The sequence below is a fragment of the Lipotes vexillifer genome, unplaced genomic scaffold (genome assembly GCF_000442215.2).
Source record: "Lipotes vexillifer unplaced genomic scaffold, Lipotes_vexillifer_v1.1 scaffold39, whole genome shotgun sequence".
Classification (NCBI taxonomy): Eukaryota; Metazoa; Chordata; class Mammalia; order Artiodactyla; family Lipotidae; genus Lipotes; species Lipotes vexillifer.
Genome location: NW_006787038.1, coordinates 3,548,602 through 3,571,271, shown reverse-complemented (window position 1 = coordinate 3,571,271; position 22,670 = coordinate 3,548,602). Strand labels below are relative to the sequence as shown.

At 43.1% G+C, this 22,670-nt stretch overlaps 1 protein-coding gene across 1 annotated transcript in view; it reads left to right on the top strand.

Annotated features, from left to right (window-relative positions):
• The first annotated feature begins 1,587 nt into the window (after positions 1-1,587).
• Positions 1,588-22,670, top strand: part of ANGEL1 (angel homolog 1) — a 22,362-nt gene continuing 1,279 nt past the window's right edge. The window contains exons 1-9 of the mRNA XM_007459763.1: positions 1,588-1,654; positions 4,472-5,047; positions 5,963-6,189; positions 6,656-6,725; positions 7,331-7,764; positions 10,074-10,200; positions 10,509-10,619; positions 21,582-21,651; positions 22,174-22,337. Of these exons, the coding sequence (XP_007459825.1) occupies positions 1,591-1,654; positions 4,472-5,047; positions 5,963-6,189; positions 6,656-6,725; positions 7,331-7,764; positions 10,074-10,200; positions 10,509-10,619; positions 21,582-21,651; positions 22,174-22,337 (1,843 nt within the window). The 5' untranslated portion in view covers positions 1,588-1,590. The remainder of the gene's footprint in view (positions 1,655-4,471; positions 5,048-5,962; positions 6,190-6,655; positions 6,726-7,330; positions 7,765-10,073; positions 10,201-10,508; positions 10,620-21,581; positions 21,652-22,173; positions 22,338-22,670) is intronic.

Sequence of the window (22,670 nt, the reverse complement as noted above, 5' to 3'; positions counted from 1 at the left end):
GCAGAGAACAAAAGTATGGACACCAAGTGGGGAAAGCGGCGGTGGGGGGTGATGGTGGTGTGATGAATTGGGCGATTGGGATTGACATGTATACACTGATGTGTATAAAATGGATGACTAATAAGAACCTGCTGTATAAAAAAATAAATTAAAAAAAATAAGTAAAAACATTTGCAAGTGTTAAGGGAACCATCATTTTACAAAACCTAGTCTCTAGATAAGTGCCTTGATTTAGGATCTGATTTGGAACTTGGACTTCTGGGTACTTATTGGGACAACATGGAAGGGCAGACAAGGAAGGTTTATTTAAGCCATATCAAGGAAGTGATCTGACTTTGGAGCCTCCTTAGGTAGAGTTAACATTTGTGTGCTAGTTTCTAAGAGGCTTTCCAACCTTCAGATTGCCCCTGGAGCCTCTGCCTCACCTTTGGCAAGGGCAAGAGCGCTGTTGCCTGAAGGCATACACTGCGTCTAGAGCTAAGGGGACAGAGTGGGAAGGCCACAATACTGACTCTCTCCTTCTTCCTCCTTTCCGCTTTTCAGCGTTATGATGTATCCAGATGGTCCCAGATCTGGTGACTCCGCAGAGGGCTTCCCCGAACAACTGAGGCTCCAGCCACAAATTGGAAATCACACAGCTCATACACTGGGCACTGAAACTGGGAGTATTAAGTGCTCCCTCCTTCTTTACAGCGGCAGAAGATTGAGAGTGGGAAAGGGGAGGAGAGAATTAAAGAGGTCTGGGTAGCACAGAGTTGATGGAAGAACTGGCCTTCTTTTAGTGACATATATTTTGTTCAGTCAACAAAGGTTTATTTGGTCCCTACTATGTACCTGACACTGTCATAGACACTGGCGAGAAGAGATACCTCAAGGAAAACCAACCAACCAACCAGACTTGGTCCCGTTGCCCTTGTGGAGGGTTCACCCCCTCCCCTTTTTGGCCCCCTTTTCAATGGGACACCCCTTTTTTCCAGATTAGGGGAAAAAGGGCCCATTTGGAAGAGGATGAGGAGATAAAATCTTATGTGCTGAAGCAAGGTGTGGACTCAATGTTTGACCTAAATCTGAGCTGGGGAAGAGAGTTAGGAAAAGGAGAAAAATGGGAAAGAGCTGGCTCTCTCCAGTCTGGGCTAAGCCGGTCCAGATCATAGAAGTCAGAGCTGGGTGAGGCCTTAGACAAGGTCCAGCACCTCATTTTACAGTTGAGGGAACTGAGGGGCGGAGAGGTTACGTGGTGGACCCAAGGTGGAGCCGTAGTGAGGCGGCAGAAGCGGGAATAAAACTGTGGACTTTAAATAATACTATGGTGCCTCCAGGAGGGGTTTAATTTCAAATCCCGGCGCTGAGAGCCAGGCCCGGCCCACTCCGCTCCGTTGCCTTGGGAACTGGCTTCCCCGCCCAGTGGGCGCCCGCTTGGCCCTGAGCTCCCAATAAAGTTGTTGTTGAAGCGCAGTGGTACCATGTGAGCCGTCCCGGGGGCGGAGCCGGGGACGGGGCGGGGGCGTGGCCGAACGGAGGGAGACCTGGCGGGCGGCGGCGAGTAAGGGAGGCGGGCACTGGAGCGGGCGCGGGCGCAGGCGGCCGGCCATGATCGCGTCGTGCCTGTGTTACCTGCTGCTGCCGGCCGCGCGCCTTTTCCGCGCCCTCTCAGGTACCGGCCCTGTGTCCTGACGGGCGGGTGCCAGGCCCGGGTCTGCCTCGGCGGGGCCCCGCGGGGCCTGGGGCGGCGTGCGTCGCGGACGGCCTCACGACCACTTTCCCCTGGCAGTGCCAAGGTGTGGGGAGGCGGCCCTCGGCCCCGCCGTGCCTGTCCTGGACCAAACAAGGCCCGGGCCTGGCCGGCGAGCCTCGTGGGCGGGCCCCTCCTCACTCCTGTGACCTGGAGGTGTCGGGCCAGAGTTAACGTGAGGCGGCTGGGGGAGGGGCCAGAGCTGCCCTTTTCTGGCCCCGGGGTTGCGGAGAGGTTCCGGGTCCCGCTGAGTCACTGCCCTGGGGGTCGGGGAGGGTTGGCCGCTCGGGGCCTAGGCTAATGTCCGAATTCTCTGTGGACAGGGGCCAGTCGGCCCTGGGGGCGGATCTGTGGACTGAAGACGTAGACGTACCTGTTTTTCCCCTGGGTCAACTCCACCCTCACCTTTCCCAGCCGCCTCTCCGCGGAGTCTGGTTGAAAAAACGGATGCTCAGAATCCAGAGACACATTGAAACTTCAGCTTTGAAGCAATGTCCCGTGCGTTTAGAGATGTAGTGGGGTGGAGGCAAAGCCCAGCGGGTACTTAGAGAAGAGTTATTGTTTAACTTTGCCATGATCTGCCTGTGCTCCCCACTCCTGGTCTTTGACGTTCCCGAGGCTCTTATGAGATCATCAGTTCCTCTGGGAGATCCCACAGAACCTCCAGACTTTTCTCTGGCATTTTAGGGGGCAGGACAGACCAAGGAGGACTTTTCAAAATAAGAGGTCCAACTGTGTGCATTCTGTGCTTTTCCTTTCTGGAACTTTACACAATATGTGTGTGTGTGTTTGTGTGTGTAATTTCTGTTCCTATATATTTCATATAAAACATTTAATGTATGTATGTGTATGTTTGTATCTGCCACTAGAATGCGGGCTCCAGGAGGGCAGGGCCATGTCTGTTTTGCTCACTGTATCTAGTGCTAGCGTACTGCCCAGAATGCAGTAGGCACTCAATTCGGGAATGTCTTGTGTGTACATACTTCTCAGAAATGAGGAACTCCACAGAAGTCATTGTTTTCAGAGAACTAATGCATATTCTTCTAACCATGTTGCTGTCATTTCTGGAGCTCTGCCAGTGTCCATAATGGCAGCCGTAGTGACATATACTAGTCCAGAGGTTTCTAGATGAGTAGTCAGAGTTTTAGGTATCTCAGAGAAAGGGCGCCTCCCCCCACCCACTTGCACACACCTATTAAAGTAGTCCCATTTGTATTTGTACATTTGGTTTCTACAGATTTTCTTTTAATAAAAGAATTTTGCTGCTGAAAAACCACCACCACCAACCAAAACCTGCTGAGTTTGAAAACTAATAACCTCACACATATAAATCAAGGAACTTCTGCCATCCGATATACATAGAGGATGTTTCAAAGGGCAGGGAATTAATAAGTTCCTGAGACTAAGGCCAGCAACCCAGCCCATGGGTTTAGAACAGGGTTTCCCAGTCTCAGTACTGTTGACGTCTGGGCCTGGGTAGTTCGCTGTGGAGGTGTCTCTTGCACTGTGGGATATTCAGCAGTATCTTCATCCTATAACCACTAGATGCCAGTGTAGCATCCCCACAGTTGTGACAACCACTGTCTCCAGACAATGCAGAAATGTTCCCTGAGGGCAAAATCACCCCTGGTTGAAAAACCACTGGTTTGAGGGACATAAATCCACATAGACCCTAAATAAGATAGTGTCTTTCAACATTTGAACCATTTTGAAGTTTTTCTTGCCTTTAAAAAAAAATGGAGCTGATAAAATAAATCTCTGGTGATTGAGGGTCATCATCATACATGTCACTTGTCCTATGCTAAAAATAAGTGACTTAGTGTGTGTTGGTGGGGGACGTTTTGTTTGCACCAAAATACTGTGCTTGGATTTTGGGGGCTCCAATTTATAGTTTTTCCCACCTGCTTTTTGCCTGTTGGCTGTCACTGTGACTGCCGTAGCAGAGATGTGGCAGCTGTCTCTTGCTGTCAGTTGTTGGCACCTTCTGATTTACAGCCGCTAGAGTACTATGGAATGGGAAAGATGATAATGAAGTTTGTGAAGATTTATGAGTAGAATAAATAGATTTGAGAAGAGGACCCAGGGCCTTTGCTAAGAGATTGTACAGATTTTGAGACACCCTTTTTGTCTACTTTAGGCCTTTTTCTTTTAGAATACATTCATAGATTAGTGGATTTATAGAACTAGAAAAGCTCTTGGAGATTATCCAGTTCAGACTTCCCTTGTCCTCATTTTACAGTCAAGAGTGAGTCCATCTCACTAGGGGCATTGTCCAAGGTCACATAGCTTTGTTAATTTCAGTGCTAGGCCATAACCCACAGTTCTGACTCATGGTCAAGTGCTGGTTCCAGAGTAATGCGGCTCTTAGAACCAGAGAGTTGATGTTAATAGGAGTCTTAACCTCCAGATGAAAGGAGTGTGGTTGTTTGTGACCATCTCTGTCCTAGATTATGTGGGATAGCCATTCTTTCCTTCACACACTGAATATTTATCAGATCCCTACCATATGAACTAGTTAATACTTGTAGAGCATTTAGAACAGTGCCTGGCACATAGTAAGCACTTTGCTCTGATGATGATGATGTTCCAGGCACTAAAATGGGCAGGCTCAGTGATGGTACAGTGATGAGCAAGGTGGACATGATTCTTGCTTGTATGAGACTTATTAGAAGTTGGCAGAAGAGCATGGGTTGGGTGATGCTGTCATCTTATAACATGGTATTTTGGCTTTCTTCTTAGATGCTTTCTTTACATGTCGGAAAAATGCCCTCCTGGCGAAGAGCTCGTCCACCCAGGTAGACGGCGACTTTGCCATGGCCCCTCGGGGCCCTGACCAGGAGGAGTGTGAGGGCCTGCTGCAGCAGTGGCAAGAAGAAGGGTCAAGCCAGGCACTCTCAAGTGTGAGCGAGGGTCTGCTTGTAGATAAGGGAGTAGCCGAGAGCAGCCTGGCGCACCTGATGGATAATCCTGGAGAACAGGATGCTGCTTCAGAAGACAAGTGGTCCAGCAGGCAGCTGAGTGACCTGTGGGCACCAGAGAACCTGGAGGAGCCTTTCCCTGAGGTGCTAGGAGAGGAGCCACTGCCAGAGGTCGAGGGCCCAATGTGGGCAGAAGTCCCGGTGCAGACCGGCCCCCAGTATGCAGACTGTGCTGTCTCCCCAGTGGGTGCCCTGGCTGCAGAGCAGTGGGAAGAGGACCCCGCAGTGGTGGCCTGGAGCATAGCACCGGAGCCTGTGCCCCAGGAAGAGGCTCCCATCTGGCCCTTTGAGGGCCTGGGGCAGTTGCAGCCTCCCCCAATGGAAATCCCATATCATGGTGAGTCTGACAACCGGCTGAGTGAGCTGGGGCAGCAGGTTGTCTCAGATGTGCGCACAGTCACTGCTAAAGTTCTCTTGTGTGGAGCTCTGCTGCTGCATTCTGTTTTTCTGAGACTCCTGCAGTGGCAGATCCAGAGGGGCCTTAGAGAGCATTTCATCCAGCCCCGTGGCCTTTCAGATGAAGTGATCACTGCACAGAGAGGTAGCAGGACATGCCTAAAGTCACATAGCTAGGTAGTGGCAGAACTGAATGCAGACCATAGTTCTGATTCTCTACATTATTGGTTCTCTGGAGGTGACCTGGGGTAGCGGTGGAGAGCTCTCAGGGCTCCACTCTCTGCCTCGACCAGGGTAACTCCATTTTTATCTGTGTTATATATCGGGCTTCCATTAAACTTTGGAGAATGAGTGCTGTGGCTCACATAGTTTTGAAATCCACTCTGCAGCTCCCTGCTCGAGGGCACATGGGAGACACATTATGGTTTCTGGCTCTGTAGGCATTTTCAGGTTTAGAGGTCAGAAAACACCCAAGGCTGAGATTACTCTAGAAATGTCTTTAATATCAAATGACTATTAAGCACATTCATCTGAGTGATTCCCCAGAGACCCATGGATTTATCAGAACTGAGAAATTGTTGGCCATATTTAGTGAACTTGTACTAGGTGCCAGGCACTATGCTAGGTACTAGGGATACAGTGATGAATAGGCCAAGATTATATTAGGCTTTGTGGAGTTTATTGTCTCGTCTGAGAATGTCCTTAGAGTGTTGTTCAGATCACCACAGAAAGGGATGAATGACAGGGAAAATGAAAAAAGGAACTTGTCACAGTATCATGGAGTCAGGAGTGGAGATGGTGGGACCTGTGAATACATGGACTTACCATGGACCTCTTCTTCCCGACACCTTTGCAGAAATCTTGTGGCGAGAATGGGAGGATTTCTCCACTCAGCCAGATGCTCAGGGCCTGGAGGCAGGGGATGGCCCTCAGTTCCAGTTCAGTCTGATGTCCTATAACATCCTGGCTCAGGACCTGATGCAGCAGAGCTCAGAGCTCTATCTGCATTGCCATCCAGACATCCTCAGTTGGAACTACCGCTTTGCGAATCTCATGCAGGAATTCCAGCACTGGGATCCCGATGTGAGTGAAGATGGGGAGATGTGCCATCCTGCATTTGCTCTGGACCCTGGCTGTTTGCCAGTGCTCTTAGAAAATGAATTGAACCCCACAGTTGTTCATATGATTGGCCTCCTGCCTAGGACTGGTGCTTGCCTGCCTGGTGTAATGAGTTTGGGGCAGATGCTAAGAAGACTCTCCGTGGGTGCACACTTTCTAGCACCTTTGTGCAGGCAGGGAGACGTGAGGGATTCAAGGAGCAGGAAGATCCAGCGCATCAGCGCATCAGATGATCTCAGCTTAACTCTGGGCCTGTTCTTGCTGGTAGTGGCTATCAGGGAAGAGTCAGCACCAGGGGAAGTTGCAGTGTGACCCAGCCTGAGACCCACAGCAGCTTCCCATTTGGCTTCAATGCCTGCTTCTGGGGTGGGAGTCGTACTCCAGGGCCCTCCATTACTCTGGAGTGATTGGATTCCTTGTCATTTCCCAGATCTTGTGTCTCCAGGAAGTCCAGGAAGACCATTACTGGCAGCAGCTGGAGCCCTCTCTGAGAACGATGGGTAATGCCGCTCCCTGGCACGTTTGCCAGTCTTTCTTCCTACAGCCCTGTCTGCTCTCTCCTGAATGCGCTGTATCTTTCTTTCATCTCAGTAAACCCTCAGTCTCATCTGTGAGCTAGCTCCTTTGTGTGGGTGAGAAGGAGAGTCCTGAAGTTTTAAAGCAATTCTGACATATACTGCCATTTAATCCTTGAAGTAACCAACCCTGTGAGGCTGAATATTATTATCCCCATTTTACAGTGTGGAAACTGAGGTTCAGAAAATTTGTGTGACTAGCTCAAGGTCACAAAGCTATAAATATAAAACTCATAGGTTGTGGAGCCTGGACTCCAGCTTGTCTGACCCTAGAGTCCATGCTTTTCCTGTCAGGTTATTGCTTCATACCCTTCTGTCCCTCCTTCCCCTTCTAGCCACTCAGTCATCCGGTTACAACTGTAAGGGAGCCTCTGCAGAACCAAGGAATTGGCAAGGGCAAGGACTCCCCTTACTGAACTGCAGGAGCAATGCATTACGCACACATGCCTGGGCTACTGCCACTGGGTAGAGGGACCCTAACCCATCTTCAAGGACTCTGACCCATCTCCTTGGTGGGGTGTTCCTTGCAGGCTTTACCTGTTTCTACAAGAGGAGGACCGGGTATAAGACAGATGGCTGTGCTGTCTGCTACAAGCCCACGCGATTCCGTCTGCTCTGCGCCAGCCCTGTGGAGTACTTTCGGCCTGGCTTGGAGCTCCTCAATCGGGACAATGTGGGCTTAGTATTGCTGCTGCAGCCACTAGTCCCAGAAGGCCTGGGGCAAGTCTCAGTGGCCCCCTTATGTGTGGCAAATACTCACGTCCTGTACAACCCACGTCGGGGCGATGTCAAGCTAGCCCAGATGGCCATTTTCTTGGCTGAAGTGGACAAGGTGGCCAGGTTGTCAGATGGCAGCCACTGCCCCATCATCTTGTGTGGGGACCTGAATTCTGTCCCTGATTCACCTCTTTACAACTTCGTCAGGGATGGAGAACTCCAGTACCATGGGATGCCGGCCTGGAAGGTGAAATGGGAGAGGCCACTGCGGGGTTGGCTTAGGGAGAGATTTTGGTGTTGGCATCTGGTGTTGCTTCTGTGGCAGGGACCTCAGTTACATCTGTTCTGGCTTCCTCTGGCTTTTTCTTGTTCTATTGATACCTGGTACCCAAGCCTGGAAGTTAGGAGCTCGTGAGTGCCTTTGGTATATTGGAATCCTTTCAGTTTTTATCATTAATTTATGTTTAGTTTACAAGTACATAAGTATATACGTAAGTGCATGTAAGTACACAAGTGCATCCCTTTAAGGACTCACACATTTTAAAATAAGACCAAAGCCCCCTTTATTACCTACATTTCCCACGTCTCCACTTAGAGTTGAGTAATAACTGTTCAAAGTTTGGTGGTGTTCTTCCAGGTCATTTTCTATGCATTTGCAGTAGTATCTAAGCTGTTGTGATGATGTAATCATAATCTACATTTATTAAGCACTTACTGTGTGCCAGGTGCTATTTTAAGCACTTTACATGTATTAACTCATTAATTTTCACAATTTCTATCATTGCTTCCATTTTATAAATGAAAAAGCTAAGGTGTAAAGAAGTTAGGCAATTTGCTTACTCTAGTTTTTGCAGGTAGTGAGTGGTGGAGCCAGGATTTGTAACCAGGTAGTCTGGCCCCAGAGCTCTTGCCCTCCAGTACTATGCTGTGATTGCTTCTAAAAGCTGGTATATAATGTACTGTGTGTGTTTATAAATGTGATATATTATGTATATTTCATTTTGTAGCTTGTTTTTTTTCACTTAACAATGTACATATGTATCTGTCTCATTCCTTTTAACTGCTGAATGTTTATAACCTAGGTATCTTATAGTTTTATTGTAGTTTATTTAGCCCTACTGAGGAGCATTCAGCTTGTGCTGATTTCTTTACATGTCACTTAATCTCCTTATTCCTCTCTTTTGCCCCTGCTGATCCAATTTGTTGCTTAACTTTTGGCAAGGCACAGGGGAGAAAAGACGTAAAATGACTGAATTATTGTTGAGCACTTTGGGCTTTTATTTTAATGAGGTTACTCAAGTGCCAGCGATGTCCTGGTTGCCACATGCGCAGAGAAAGGCATTATCCTGCCAGGAGGCTGCTATAATCAAGGGGCTCAGGGAATGGGAAGAAGAATTTACTAAGTGCCTACCACGTGACAGCTGCCGTTAAGCATAGTGATTAAGAGCACTCATTTTGAAGCCAGATAGTCCTGAGTTCAGATGCCTGCTCTGCCACCTTGGGCAAGTTACTTCACTTCCGTAAGCCCCATTTGCCTCGTCATACACTGGGGATATAATGGGACCTACTTCAGGGGGTTTTCTTTGGTGGATTACATAAAATAACGCACACAGTGTTTTCCAGTTTCTGCTTCAAAGGAAGCAGTCAGTAATTGGTAGTAGTTATGGTTACCAGGATTCTTAATTGTATGTGGTATTATTATCCCATTCAATAGTAGAGCATATTGAACCCAAGAGAGTTAACTAACTTGCCCAAAGTCACACAGTTAGTAAATGGCCATTAAATTGAAGGTATGTTTTACTTCTGATGGCATACTGAAAATGTATGTCCTTGAGGGGCAGAGAGATTGTGTCTACCACTGCTCTCTCCCCAGCACTTAGCTAGTGTTTTGCACATAGTTGGCATTCAAATATTTGTTGTTGTTAAATGAAATAAAGGGGGTTTTGCTACACACGTTGGAGATATGCAGATGACTGATGTTGCCGAATGTTTCCCCTACTACGTTCTGTCCGTTCCCAGGCTGCTCATTGGCTTTGACCGAGGATGGTGACGTAGATACGGTAAAGTGCTTTGGTGAATTTCCCATTTGGTTTGACCCCGTGGTTTCCCAGTAATAGGCTTAAGATGCTAGACTTTGATCCAGAAGATCCAAAGATAAGGATAAACCTTTTCCCACTGCAAATTAAAGCCCCCGAAAGTTGACATTCCCTGGGCAGAGTAGTGTAGATTTTTCTGAGCTGAAATTTAGGGGACCATATGTTCATATAGTTCTGTTCTCTTTGACTCGCATACCTCACTCTCTTAACCCCTTATTCCTGTCTCATGGATATTTCAGTGTTTCTAGTAAAAAAAATAAAATAATGGTTTTAAATAGCTCCTTATTTTTAACTTTCCCCTGAGACTTATGTGTTTTGCTTGTGTTACATACATAGTATGTGACTGTGTGTGTGTGTGTGTGTGTGTGTGTGTGTGTATGTTTGTCTGCATGTCCCAAAACATGGGCTATTTCCTTTTTCCATCTCAGATTCCTTATTCCCATCTGCTCTTTCCTTGTAGGTATCTGGGCAGGAAGACTTCTCCCATCAGCTTTATCAGAGGAAGCTGCAGGCCCCACTATGGCCCAGCTCCCTGGGCATCACTGATTGCTGTCAGTATGTCACCTCCTGTCACCCCAAGAGATCAGGTGAGCACAGGCCACATTCTTGGTTGGTTGTACCTCCATGCCCATTTTGGGAGAAAGCTGGCACCTCAGTGACAAGAGAAAGTGTAATTCCCTCAATTCTCTTAGCACGTTCCTTTGTTTTTTTCATTGTCCTCCCCATGGTCACCCAATGAAATGGACAACTTTAAATCATAGCCATTGGAAAATCTCCTTGTCTTCAGAGCCTGACTTCCTCTGTGTCCCTACTTGTAAGCTTCTCGGTATTAAGGAAGTCTCAGCATGTGGCTCCTCTTCCTGTCTTTCACTGTATGGCTTTTCCTGGTTTACAGAGAAACGTAAGTATAGCCGAGACTTCCTGCTACGTTTCCGCTTCTGCAGCATCGCCTGTCAGCGACCTGTAGGACTGGTTCTTATGGAAGGAGTGACAGATACTAAGCCAGGTAATGGGAACTAAGCTTGTTCCCTAACTTGTTCCAACTAAGCTTGGTCCTCTTTCCTCTGCACCTCTGATGTTTGTCAGTTATGTGGTTTCTTAGTCTTTTCTAGGTATAATTCTTAGAGATCAGCTTCTGGTAATAAGTATGCTTAGGAGGAAGTTCAGTGGAGTTCACTGGCCATGTGCAATGTGTTGAGAACATGGACCAGGAATCAAGAGACCTGGGTTCTAACTAGCTCTGAGACCTTGAGTAAGCCACAAGCTTTTTAGTATTAAGTTGCTAATAACTAGCATGTATACAGCATGTTTAAGAGAGAAAATACACTTGATGGGGCTTTGAAAATCATAAGGTGACAATACTCCTGGATGTAATAACAAGTTACTCCCACTGAGAACTTCCAGATTGTAAGTAGCAGAGTATGCTTGATGTTCTCCCCTTCTTGTCTCTGAAAACACTCCAAAGCAACAAGGAGAATGAAAAAGAGAAATGCAAACTCCATCTTTGAGAAAGCTAGGAGACCTGAAGATATTTGAAATCATGAACCACAGCACAGGTGGAATGGTTGCAAGAAGCACTGGAGGTCATGCAGGGGTGCTGGAGCAGGTATGGAGAGACTGGTCTGTGGGGCCATATGGATCTCCAAAAGAACCAGCAGGGTGCCTTTCTCCAAGGTGAGGAGCGTACCCCGAGGCACGAAATCAAAATCCCTTGTTTCATCAACAAGAATAAGATGCACAGGTTGTGAAAGGATATTGTCTGAACCTCTTTTGGTCCAAAGAGACAGTAGGGGAAAGACTGATCAAGGAATCAAGCCAAATTTGCATGAAGCAGTCTGTTTAAGTGGTGGGGGGAGGTGTAATACTTAAACTGCATATTTCTTTTGGCTAGGGGGAAGTAAAGATGAACAGGACTCACACACAACCCTGCGTCATAAGGAAAAATGCCTGTTACTTGGAATGCGTACCCAGGTCTTCGCTTATATAAGCTTTGTACCAATGGCTTGTACATAAAAACCTCAACTAATTCCAAGCTGGGCTGCCCAAAAGGAGCCAACGTGAGATCTGTACTAAAATACTATAAGAAAAAAAGGTGGAAGAACAGGAAAAATAAAAGGCAGATAAAGAATACTTCGAAGATAAAAATTGTTGCCATGGAGCATATGAAAATTATGATTATTTTCCCATGTTCAAGCACATGGCAAGACATCAGTAGATGAAATGTAAACTGCAGAGCTCAGGAAAGAAGTGGAATAAAAAATTTAAGAATCACATAATGAATACAAAATTAGAAGCAGTCCAAGAGAGAATAGGCACTGCTGAAAACAAGGCAAGAGGCAGAGGCCAGGAAGGATAAAAAGCACTAGAAAGAAAATAACAGTAGTGGAAGTTAAAGAGATTCAACATACACATAGTTCGAGTTCACAAAGAAGAAATCCAATATAATAGCACAAAGGGAATATTTAAAGGTATGATTCAAGAAAGATTTTCCCAAAATCAAGAGATCTGACTCTCCACTTTGAGAAGGATATACCATGTCTCAGTAAAAAATGACATAGGAGAGTCAACAGTAAGACATCTTAATGAAGTTAACAGAAGTCAAAGATAAAAGAATCCTTTGGGCAGAACCAAAAAAATTGGGCTATTTTTAAAGGTAAAAATAATCAGGTAGGCTTCAGATTTCTTAACATTAACATTCGACTCTGGAACACAGGAGAAGAAGGTTCAAAGAGAGACGGTCAAAAATTTTATACTCAACCCAAAGCCTTTCATGAAGAAACTGCTAGAAGAATAACTTAAGACAACCAAGCAATGACTGAAAAAACTATAGTAAAAGGACTGGTGGTAAGCAATGAATTCATTTTTTTCTTGAAGGAATTTAACTTGAATTGGCATTTTGCAAAGAGCAGTGAACATTTCAATGGCTTGGTTTTTTTGTTTTTTTTTTTAATTGCAAAGCTAGTGTATTATTACAACTGTGGTGATAGCAATAATAATAGTGGTGGCCACCATGCGTAGAGTGACTGGCATGTGCTAGGAACTGGGATAAGTGCTTGGATCAGTTGGGCTCAGGCAGGGAAGCAGTGGCTCAATGTTTTAAGAGTGCAAAATCCTGGGCTTCCCTGGTGGCGCAGTTGTTGAGAGTCCGCCTGCCGATGCAGGGGACACGGGTTCGTGCCCTGGTCCGGGAAGATCCCACATGCTGCGGAGCGGCTGGGCCCGTGAGCCATGGCCGTTGAGCCTGCGCGTCCCGCAACGGGAGAGGCCACAACAGTGACAGGCCCACTACCGCGAAAAAAAAAAAAAAAAGAAGAATACAAAATCCTAAAGTTAAACAGTAGTAGGATCCCACATAGGTAATTCCATGTTAAGAATAGGTTATTTTTAAAAAATCAGTACTGTACTTGAAACATAAAATAAGCATTTCAATTTAATAACAAAATAAGAACCTTTAAAATGCACTGACAATCACTTTGTAAGTAGAATCATTATATGGGAGAAAGTATCCAGTTCACTAACAGTACCCAATAATAGCAGTATTTTCAAAATTGAGATTAAATTTGGGTAAACACACCCATCCTCCACATACTGTGAACATACCCTTCCGTTTGTTAGTATCCCCACCCAGGGCCGAATAGTGTCCTGATGAATCTCTTTTAAGGACTCCAAATCTAAAAACCTACCACCAGTTTTAGACCATGAGTAGAAAGACTTAAGTGCAGTACAAGGAGATCATAGTGTGTGATCTTTTTTTCTAGAGGATTTGTTTAGATGTGCTAACAAATAATATTTCCAGTCCAATACCAGAGTCATCCAACTCAACTAGACATTCAAACTTGCCAAGTTGACTGTGACACTGACTTTAATGGGAAGCATCTGAGTTGCCAAAGTAGCTACAGTGCTAGAGAGTGATGGTCTAACTTTCCAACAAGTTGACGTTGCATTGTGCTGGAGTGTTCTACATCACACAAGTTGTATAATAAAAAAAAAAAATGTGATTCTCACTCTCCCCAACTCCCTTTGTGAAGGAATAATTCATAAGATGGGAATCTAAATTTTAAGTCCCCCTCTTGTAAATATTGTTAATTATTAGTGGTTTATTCTTTCCAGTATGGTTCTTAAAGACACTGGAAGGGGTTACTCTGTTCTTTTTCATGAACACTTGCACATTTCCATTTATCTCCAGAGCTTCAGGTCTTTTAACATGTAAAAATAAACCATGTGCCCAATTAAGTGCATTCTAGGAAAAAACAGTTGCTAATAAATGACTTCCATAAACTATTATTAACAAACTGACCAGATGGCCACAGAGGAAAGGCTATCTGATCAGTTTTTGAACCAGGAAAGTTCTGAATCCAGCTCCTCCACTGGCCCATCCCTGCACAACTTATTATCCTCTTCCCAAGTACTTGCAGAAGAGCTTACTTGCTTGGCTGCTGCCAGTGCTGAATGGCCCAGGAAGATGTTGCAGCTCAGGTGGAGGCAGCTGTGGCCCATGTGCTCATGTGGCCTGGTGGGACAGGCTGAGGCCTTGAGTCCCATGTAACTGCTGGAGCAGTGCCGTTTGTACATAGTGCTGCATGGGTAGAACCTGGTATTGAGAGAAGCAGTTTTCTTTCTTTCTTTTTTGTTTTTCTTTTCATGTACTAAAAAAAGACTTGATTTTTTTTATCCTCACACTAATATGAAAATTTGCCAAGTGTAAATGTCTAGTTTGGAAATCAGTCCATTGTCTTGCAGGTTCCAGCATTGCTAATGAGAAGTCTGCTGCCATTTTGATTCTTGATCCTTTCTTTGTATATCACCTATTTTGCCTCTCTGAGAATTTCTGGTTCTTATGTCTAATCCCTTGATTTCTGAAATCTCATGATGGTTTACCCTACTCAGGGTGTTGGTTTCATTCATTATTTTGGATACTCCATGGCCCTTTCAAATGGAAACTAATTTATTTCGAGTCACATGATTTTGCTGGTAATATTTCTTCAATAATTTCCTACCTTCTGCTTTCTCTTTTTGGAATTACTGTTAATTGGATATTAGAATCTACCATCTGTGAGATGCTCTCAGCTTGTTCATTCCTTCTAGTGATTTTAAATTTCTGCCATTTTATATATATATATATATATATATGTATGTATGTATTTATTTTTGGCTGTGTTGGGTCTTCATTTCCGTGTGAGGGCTTTCTCTAGTTGCGGTGAGCAGGGGCCACTCTTCATCGCGGTGCGCGGGCCTCTCGCTGTTGCGGCCTCTCTTGTTGCAGAGCACAAGCTCTAGACGCGCAGGCTCAGTAGTGTGGCTCAGGGGCCTAGTTGCTCCGTGGCATGTGGGACCTTCCCAGACCAGGGCTCGAACCCGTGTCCCCTGCATTGGCAGGCAGATTCTCAACCACTGTGCCACCAGGGAAGCCCTGCCATTATATTTTTAATTTCCAAATCTCCTTTTAAAAGTTCCTTCTTTTTTATACCATTGTTTTTTTTTTGTTTTGTTTTTTTAATAAATGCAATATTGCCTTTCTACTACTGAGGATGATAATTTTTAAAATTCCATCTGTTCCTTCCAAGGTTCTTTTAATTAATAGTTTCTTCCTACCCCACTGTTTGTTCCCAAAGATTCCATCAGGTGTCCGTTCATGTTTAGGAATGAGACATGAAAACGTAATGGCTCTGTGTAAGGGATGGTTCTAATTGACTGGTGAGTTCATTGTGCCAGTTTTGATTTTCACCTCCCACCTCTTTTCTGGAGTAGTGCTACCTCTGATTCCTGACCTCTTACATGATTCAGAAGCCTAAATTAGCTTGCCTCTTGCTGAAGAGAAAACCATTTTCAATATCCTGCTGGTCACTGTGATTTTTCTGATTCAAAATGAAGATATTAGTGTTAGGAACATTTATGTTCCAAGTAACATCACATCAGTCATCACAAAGTGAAACTGTAGTATTTAACAGGTATAATAGGAAATAACTAATGGTTGAAGGTTTTAATTCATCTTTCTCAGTTCACAAAAGTTCAAGTAGATAAAAAATAACTGAGAATACAGAAGACTTAAATAACATGTTGTATGGTAAATCTGATGGATACATATCAAACTCTGAGCACTGAAAGCAGAGCAAAGACATCTTTTAAAATATCCACAGGAAATTCCTGAGAATTGGCCATATATTAGACTACCACAAAAGAAATCAGTAAATTTCAAACTAGAAATAGTATAGCCAACTTTCTGTGATCACACATGCATTAAAAATAGAAGTTAAAAGAATGCTATCATCTGGACATTTAAAAAATTTCAAACAACTTTTGGGGCAAAGATGAAATTTAAACAAACTGCAGAGTGTGTAGAAAATAACAATAATGAAAATACCATATATTTGTGGTATATAGCTAAAATAGCGTTCAGTGAAAAATTCATAGAATTATATAGAATATCTTGAATCAGAGAATTATATTGATAAGAAAAGATTAAAGTAAGTAAATTAAATATCCCCCAAGTTAGAAGAGAGAACAAACTGAAAGGAAGCAGAAGATGAAAATGAAAATAATTTAGAGAACAGAAAAACAGTAGGACTAATAAGCTCTAAAAATCATTTGGTTTTTTGGGTTTAAAACAGCTGTCAGATTAGCTAACCTATTTAAGGGGGCAGAGGAGGAGCAAGTAAAAGTATTCAGATGCAGAAGAATTAAGAGGATTATAAGGGCGTTCTTTTCTCAACTGAGTGCAAAAGAAATTGAAAACTTAGATGGCCTATGTTAATTTTAGAAAATGTAATTTACTAAAACTGATTGTGAAAGAGAGACATAACATAAATAGATTACCACAGGGTGAAAAAATAGTGAAAGTTCTCAGAGATACAGTCCTACAAAAACACCATGTTCATGTTGATAGGAGAACATCATCAAACCTTTAAAGAACTTGTAATTCCATTACTGTTTAAATTGTTAAAGAGCACAGCAGAAGGGGGCCAAGTTATTTTTACAAAAGAAGTATTTGACACCAACACCTGACAACAGTTACACAGGAAAAGAAAACTACAGACCTTAATATTCTCCACTTACGAATATTGATGCAAAAAATGTACATAGAAGATCAGGAAACAGAATCTAACATCACATTTCAAGAGCAATATACTATGCCCAAATAGAGTTTATCAGAAATATGAAGGTATTTCAGTATTGGAAAATCTATTAATATATTTATCATGCTAATAAATATATGAAATCTATTAAAAAATAGAAATGCATGTCATCCTGTAGATGTCAGAGACATTTGTTAAAATTCAACATCTATTCCAGATTCTTTTAAAAAGAACCTTCTTAAGGAAAAAATAGATAATTCCTTATACCCTTAAAATACATTTATCTTGGTCAGTCAGCGCTTTGGTGCCCCGTGGAGGAAGGGGCGTGGAGCCGCCAGATGCCTGAAAAAGAAAAAAGAACAAAAGCATTCATCTCAATCCAAAAATGAGTATCTTGCTTAAAGAAGACAATCTAGTAGCATTCCTGTCAAAGTTGGGAACAAGATAGGGATGACTACTGTCATTCAACTGTGAGAGACACCAGCCACAGAATTAGAAACAGAACATAGAAATATAGACAAGAAAATAGAAGTAAACAATGGAAAGGAGGGGGTAAACTATTACTTGCTGTTAATATGGTCATATAACTGATTATCCAAGAGAATCAACTAACAACTATTATTAGCATTAATTCTGGAAAGTATCTGGGTAGAATATTAATATACAGAAATCAATAGTATTCATATAATAAAATAATGATATATTTGTTATAAGATGTAAGTTTAAGAAGACCCTATTTATAATAGCAACAAAAAGAAAACAATTTAACAGGGAAAATGTAGGAATATTTCATTTCATATAAATTAACAAATTTATTGGCATGAAGTTGTCCATAACATTCTCTTACCTTTTTTAAAAAATAACTTTATTGAGGTAGAATTCACATACCATAAAATTCACCCATTTAAAGTGTACAAATCAGTGGCTTTTAGTATATTCAGAGTTGTGGAACCATCATCACAATATAATTTTACAACATTTTCATCACCCCCAAAAGGAATCCCATATTCATTAGCAGTTATTTTCCCTTTACGCCTCCCCTTGTAAAAAATCAACAGTGGGCGTATGGGTTTCTGGACTCTCAGTTCTATTCCATTCATCTATATGCCTATCCTTATGCCGGTACCACTCTGCCTTGATTATTTTAGCTTTGTATAAGTTTGAAATAGAGAAGTGTAAATCTTGTAACTTCATTGTTGTTTTTCAAGATTATTTTGGCTATTCTGGGTCTCTTATACATTTCTATGTGGATTTTAGGATCACCTTGTCAATTTGTGCAAAAAAGTTAGTTGGGATTTTGGTAGGGATTTACAGATCTGTAGATCAGTTTGGGAAGTGTTGCCATTTTAACAGTATTATCTTACGATCAGTGAACATGGAAGTTTTCCCATTTATTTAGATCTTTAATTTCTTTCCATGTTTTATAGCTTTCAGTGTGTCTTATACTTCTTTTGTAAAATTTATTTGTAACTATTTAAAATTCCTTTTGTTACTTTTATAAATGGAAATATTTTCTGAATTTCATTTTTGGATTATTCATTGCTAGTGTATAGAGATGCAATTTTTGGATATCAGTCTTGTATCTTGCAATCTTTCAAACTCAGTTTTTTAAAAATAAATTTATTTATTTATTTATTTATTTTTGGCTGCGTTGGGTCTCCATTGCTGCATGTGGGCTTTCTCTAGTTGCAATGAGCAGGGATTACTCTTCGTTGTGGTGCACAGGCTTCTCATTGCAGTGGCTTCTCTTGTTGTGGAGCAGGGGCTATAGGCTCACGGGCTTCAGTAGTTGTGGCTCGTGGGCTCAGTAGTTGTGGCATGTGGGCTCAGTAGTTGCGGCACGTGGGCTCCATAGTTGCAGCTCTCAGGCTGTAGAGCGCAGGCTCAGTAGTTGTGGCACATGGGCTTAGTTGCTTCGCAGCATGTGGGATCTTCCCTGACCAGGGCTCGAACCCGTGTCCCCTGCATTGGCAGGCAGATTCTTAACCACTGCACCACCAGGGAAGTCCCTCAAACTCATTTATTAGTTCTAATAGTTTTTTAGTGGAGGATTTTCTATATATAAGATCATGTCATCTTGCAAATAGAAATAGTATTACTTTTTTCCATTCCAATTTGGATGCATTTTATTTCTTCCATAATTGTCCTGGCTAGAACTCTCATTACAGTGTTGAGTGGTGACAGCGAATATTCTTGTCTTATTCCTGATCTTAGGGGTAAAGTTTTCAGTCTTTTAGCATTGAGTATGATGTTAGCCATGAGGTTTTTTTGTTTGTTTTTTATTTGTTTGTGTTTTGTGGATTCCCTTCACCAGATTGAGGAAGTTCTCTTTTATTCCTAGTTTTTTAAGTGTTGTGGGTTTGTTTTTTGGTCATAAAGGAGTGGATTTTGTCAGATATTTTTTCTGTGACTATTCAGATAATCATGTGGTTTTTGTTCTTCAGTATTCTGTTAGTATGATGTATTATATTAATTGATTTTCAGATGTTAAACCAACCTTACATTTTTAGGATAAATCGTATTTGCTCATAGTATATAGTCATTTTTCTATTTTGCTGGATTTAGTTTGCCAGTATATTGTTCTGAGACTCGTTTTCCAACATGGGGGAGGAGGAGTTTCCCCCAACGCCAACAAATAATTCAACTCAATTCTGACACTGTCTCCCCAGCGATAGCATCAGATTCCACAGGTTAAGGGCTCAGTTCTACAAGACCCACCCCTCCAACACTTCAGGTGCCTGTCAAAAGACCAGGTTGTTCCCTGTGCTTCTTCTGACCAACTGGCTATAAATCAGAGGTTCCCACTATCCCCTCCTTCCTTGGGTTAGATTAATTTGCTAGAGTGGTTCACAGAACTTAGAGAACCATTTCACTTGCTAGATCATTGGTTTATTATAAAAGGATATAACTCAGGAACAGCTGTACAGAAGAGATGCATAGGGCAAGGTATGTAGGAAGGGATGTGGAGCTTCCATGCCCTCTCTGGGTTGCACCATTCTCCCTTGAATCTCCATAAGTTCACCAACCTGGAAGCTTTCCAAACCCTGTCCTTTTTGGGTTTTATGAAGGCTTCATTACATGGGCATGATTTATTAAATCCTTAGTCATTGGTGATTGATTCCACCTCCAACCTCTCTCTGCTCCCTAGAGGTCATAGGGTGGGACTGAAAGTTCCTCTAATCACATGGTTGGTTCCATTGGCAACCAGCCCCCAACCTTAGGTATTTTCCAAAATTGCCTCATGAACATAACAAAAGGCACCTTTCTCACTCTCAACACTCAGGAAATTCTAAGGGTTTGGGGAGCTTTGAACCAGCAACTGTGGACTAAGACTGTATATGAAGACTGACTGTATATGAGAAATATATATTTGGTCATCTGAATGACCAAATATACATTTCTTATAAATCAGAACTGTAATTGTTGAGGCATTTTGCATCTACATTCATAGGCAATATTAGTCTCTAGTTTTCATTCTTTGTGATGTTTTTGTCTGGTTTTGATATCAGAATAATACCTCATAGCATGAGTTGGGAAGTGTCCCCTCTTTTATATTTTGGAAGTATTTGTGAAGGATTCATATTACTTTTTTAATGTTTAGCAGAATTCACTAGTAAAGCTATCTGAGCCTGGGCTTTTCTTTGTGAGAATTTTTAAATTGCTAATTCAGTCTCTTTAACTGTTATAGAACTATTCAGATTTTCTTCTTTTTCTTGAGTCAGTTTGTGTAGTTTTTGTCTTTTTAGGAATTTGTCCATTTTACCTAAGTCGTCTAATTTGTTGGTGTGCAATTGTTTATCATATCCCTATAATTTTTTTATTTCTTAAGGTTGGTGGTGATGGCCCTCTCTTTCATTCCTGGTTTTAGTAATTTGAGTTTTCTCTTTTTTTCTTGGTCAGTCTAGCTAAGGGTTTGTCAATTTTGTTGATCCTTTTTATTCTTTTTCTTAGTTTGGGTTGTTATAACAAAACACTACAGCCTGAGTAATTTATAAACAACAGAAATTTATTTCTCACAGTTCTGGAGGCTGGAAGTTCAAGGTCGGGGTGTCAGCATGGTCCAGTTCCGGTGAGGACCCTCCTCTGGGTTGCTGATTGCCAACTTACTGTTGCATCCATACATGGCAAAAAGGACAGCTCTCTGGGATCCTTTTTATGAGGGCATTAATCCTGTTCATGAGGGCTTCACCCTCAAGGCCAAATTACCTCCTAAAGGCCCCACCTCCTAATGCCATCACACTGGGGGTTAAGATTTCAACATATTTTGGGGAGACAAACATTCAGTTCATAATACATATTAATGTCAGTAAGAGCTGTAATAATATTCCCTCTTTCTCTCCTGATATTGGTAATGTGTGTCTTTTTCTTTGTGTATGTGTGTGTACATGTATAGGTGTGTATAAGTATGGATACGTGTGTGTGCATACATATGTATACGCATACATACACAGATACATATATGCACACAATGGATGGTGGGTGATAGAAAATCTCTGGAGGAATACGCCAGGAGTTTGTTAACATTGGTTGCCTCTGGAGAGAGGAATTGAGTGGCAAGGTCCCAGAGTGGGAGGGAGCCTTTTCACTGATATTTTTCTCTACATTTTGATTTTTGTACCATGAGACTGTATTACCTATTCTAAAGAATGAATTTAAATTTTTAAAGAAGTTGCTGAGCCAGGGAAGAGATGTCTGTGTTAGAGACCTCTGTCTGTCTGCTTCCTGAGGTTCTTGACTTTGGTCCATTGTTTTCTTCCTCTCCTCACCTTTTCTCTTTCCCTTTTCCCTTCTGGAACAATCCAGTCAAGGATCTGAGTGGGATTTCAGGGTGCAGGGTTCTAACCCTGCTTCACTGTCTGTGATTGATAAAACCCTTTCTCTCCGGTCTTCTACAGAGCGACCTGCTGGCTGGGCCGAGCCTGTCGTTGAGGAAGACGTATCTGAGCCTGAGCCTGACTTCCCCAGGTAATCTTCCAGTTCCCTTCTGCTTGCATTCCAGCCCCATCGAGGTGTATTAGAGAGATTCCTGTTGGCTTTCCTGGGGCTGATTTGGGTGAACACATTTTGCTGAGCTCTGTCTTCCCCTTGTGTGTGCTAAGTTTATGGAGGAACATACTGGTGTGCAGAGGCCAGAGGTGACCCACCTAGGTTCTTGCAGATGAAAAGCCCCTGCCCTTTTCCTTTGGGATTAAGGCCTCACAGAAGAGCTTGCTGACCCATGGACAAGGGTACATTAGGTATACTTCATCAGGTAGCAAGAGGAGAGTGGGGGGTGAGAAATGTCAGCAGGACTGTATATAAATGTGTCTGTTTCTAGGCTAATTTTAGCTAAGACTCTCAGCCTCTTAATTAGCATGGGAAGGCATTTGCTGAGGTTGAGTTATTTGGGATCATCCCTTAAAAAACTTGATAAAACCCACAGAGAAGTGACCTTGGGAAAAGTTCAGTAATGTTTGTTGACTGACATCTTCCCCTCCATCCCCGAAGGACTGTAGGCACCATCCAGCACTGCCTCCACCTGACCTCGGTATATACTCATTTCCTGCCCCAGCATGGCCGCCCAGAGGTCACCACAATGCCCTTGGGTCTTGGAATGACAGTAGATTACATCTTCTTCTCAGCTGAGTCCTGCGAGAATGGGAACAGAACTGGTAAGCTTGGTGGATCCTGGATTCCTAGAAGCCACCCCCAAGAGTCCCTGGGAACTGATGGTAGGTCAGGCATTTGATCACATGGCTTGGGCTGCTGGGACCTGACCGGCAAAGGAGCAGATCTCATACCTACCTGACACTGGTCATCCTCATCATACTTCCCTTAGGCCATTTGCCCGCCTTCTCTTTTTATCCTTGTAGCATTAGAGAGATGTGGGCACAACAAGCCGTCCCTCCGTTTTTTTTTGTTTGTTTTTTGTTTTTTGCGGTACACGGGCCTCTCACTGTTGTGGCCTCTCCCATTGCGGAGCACAGGCTCCGGACACGCAGGTT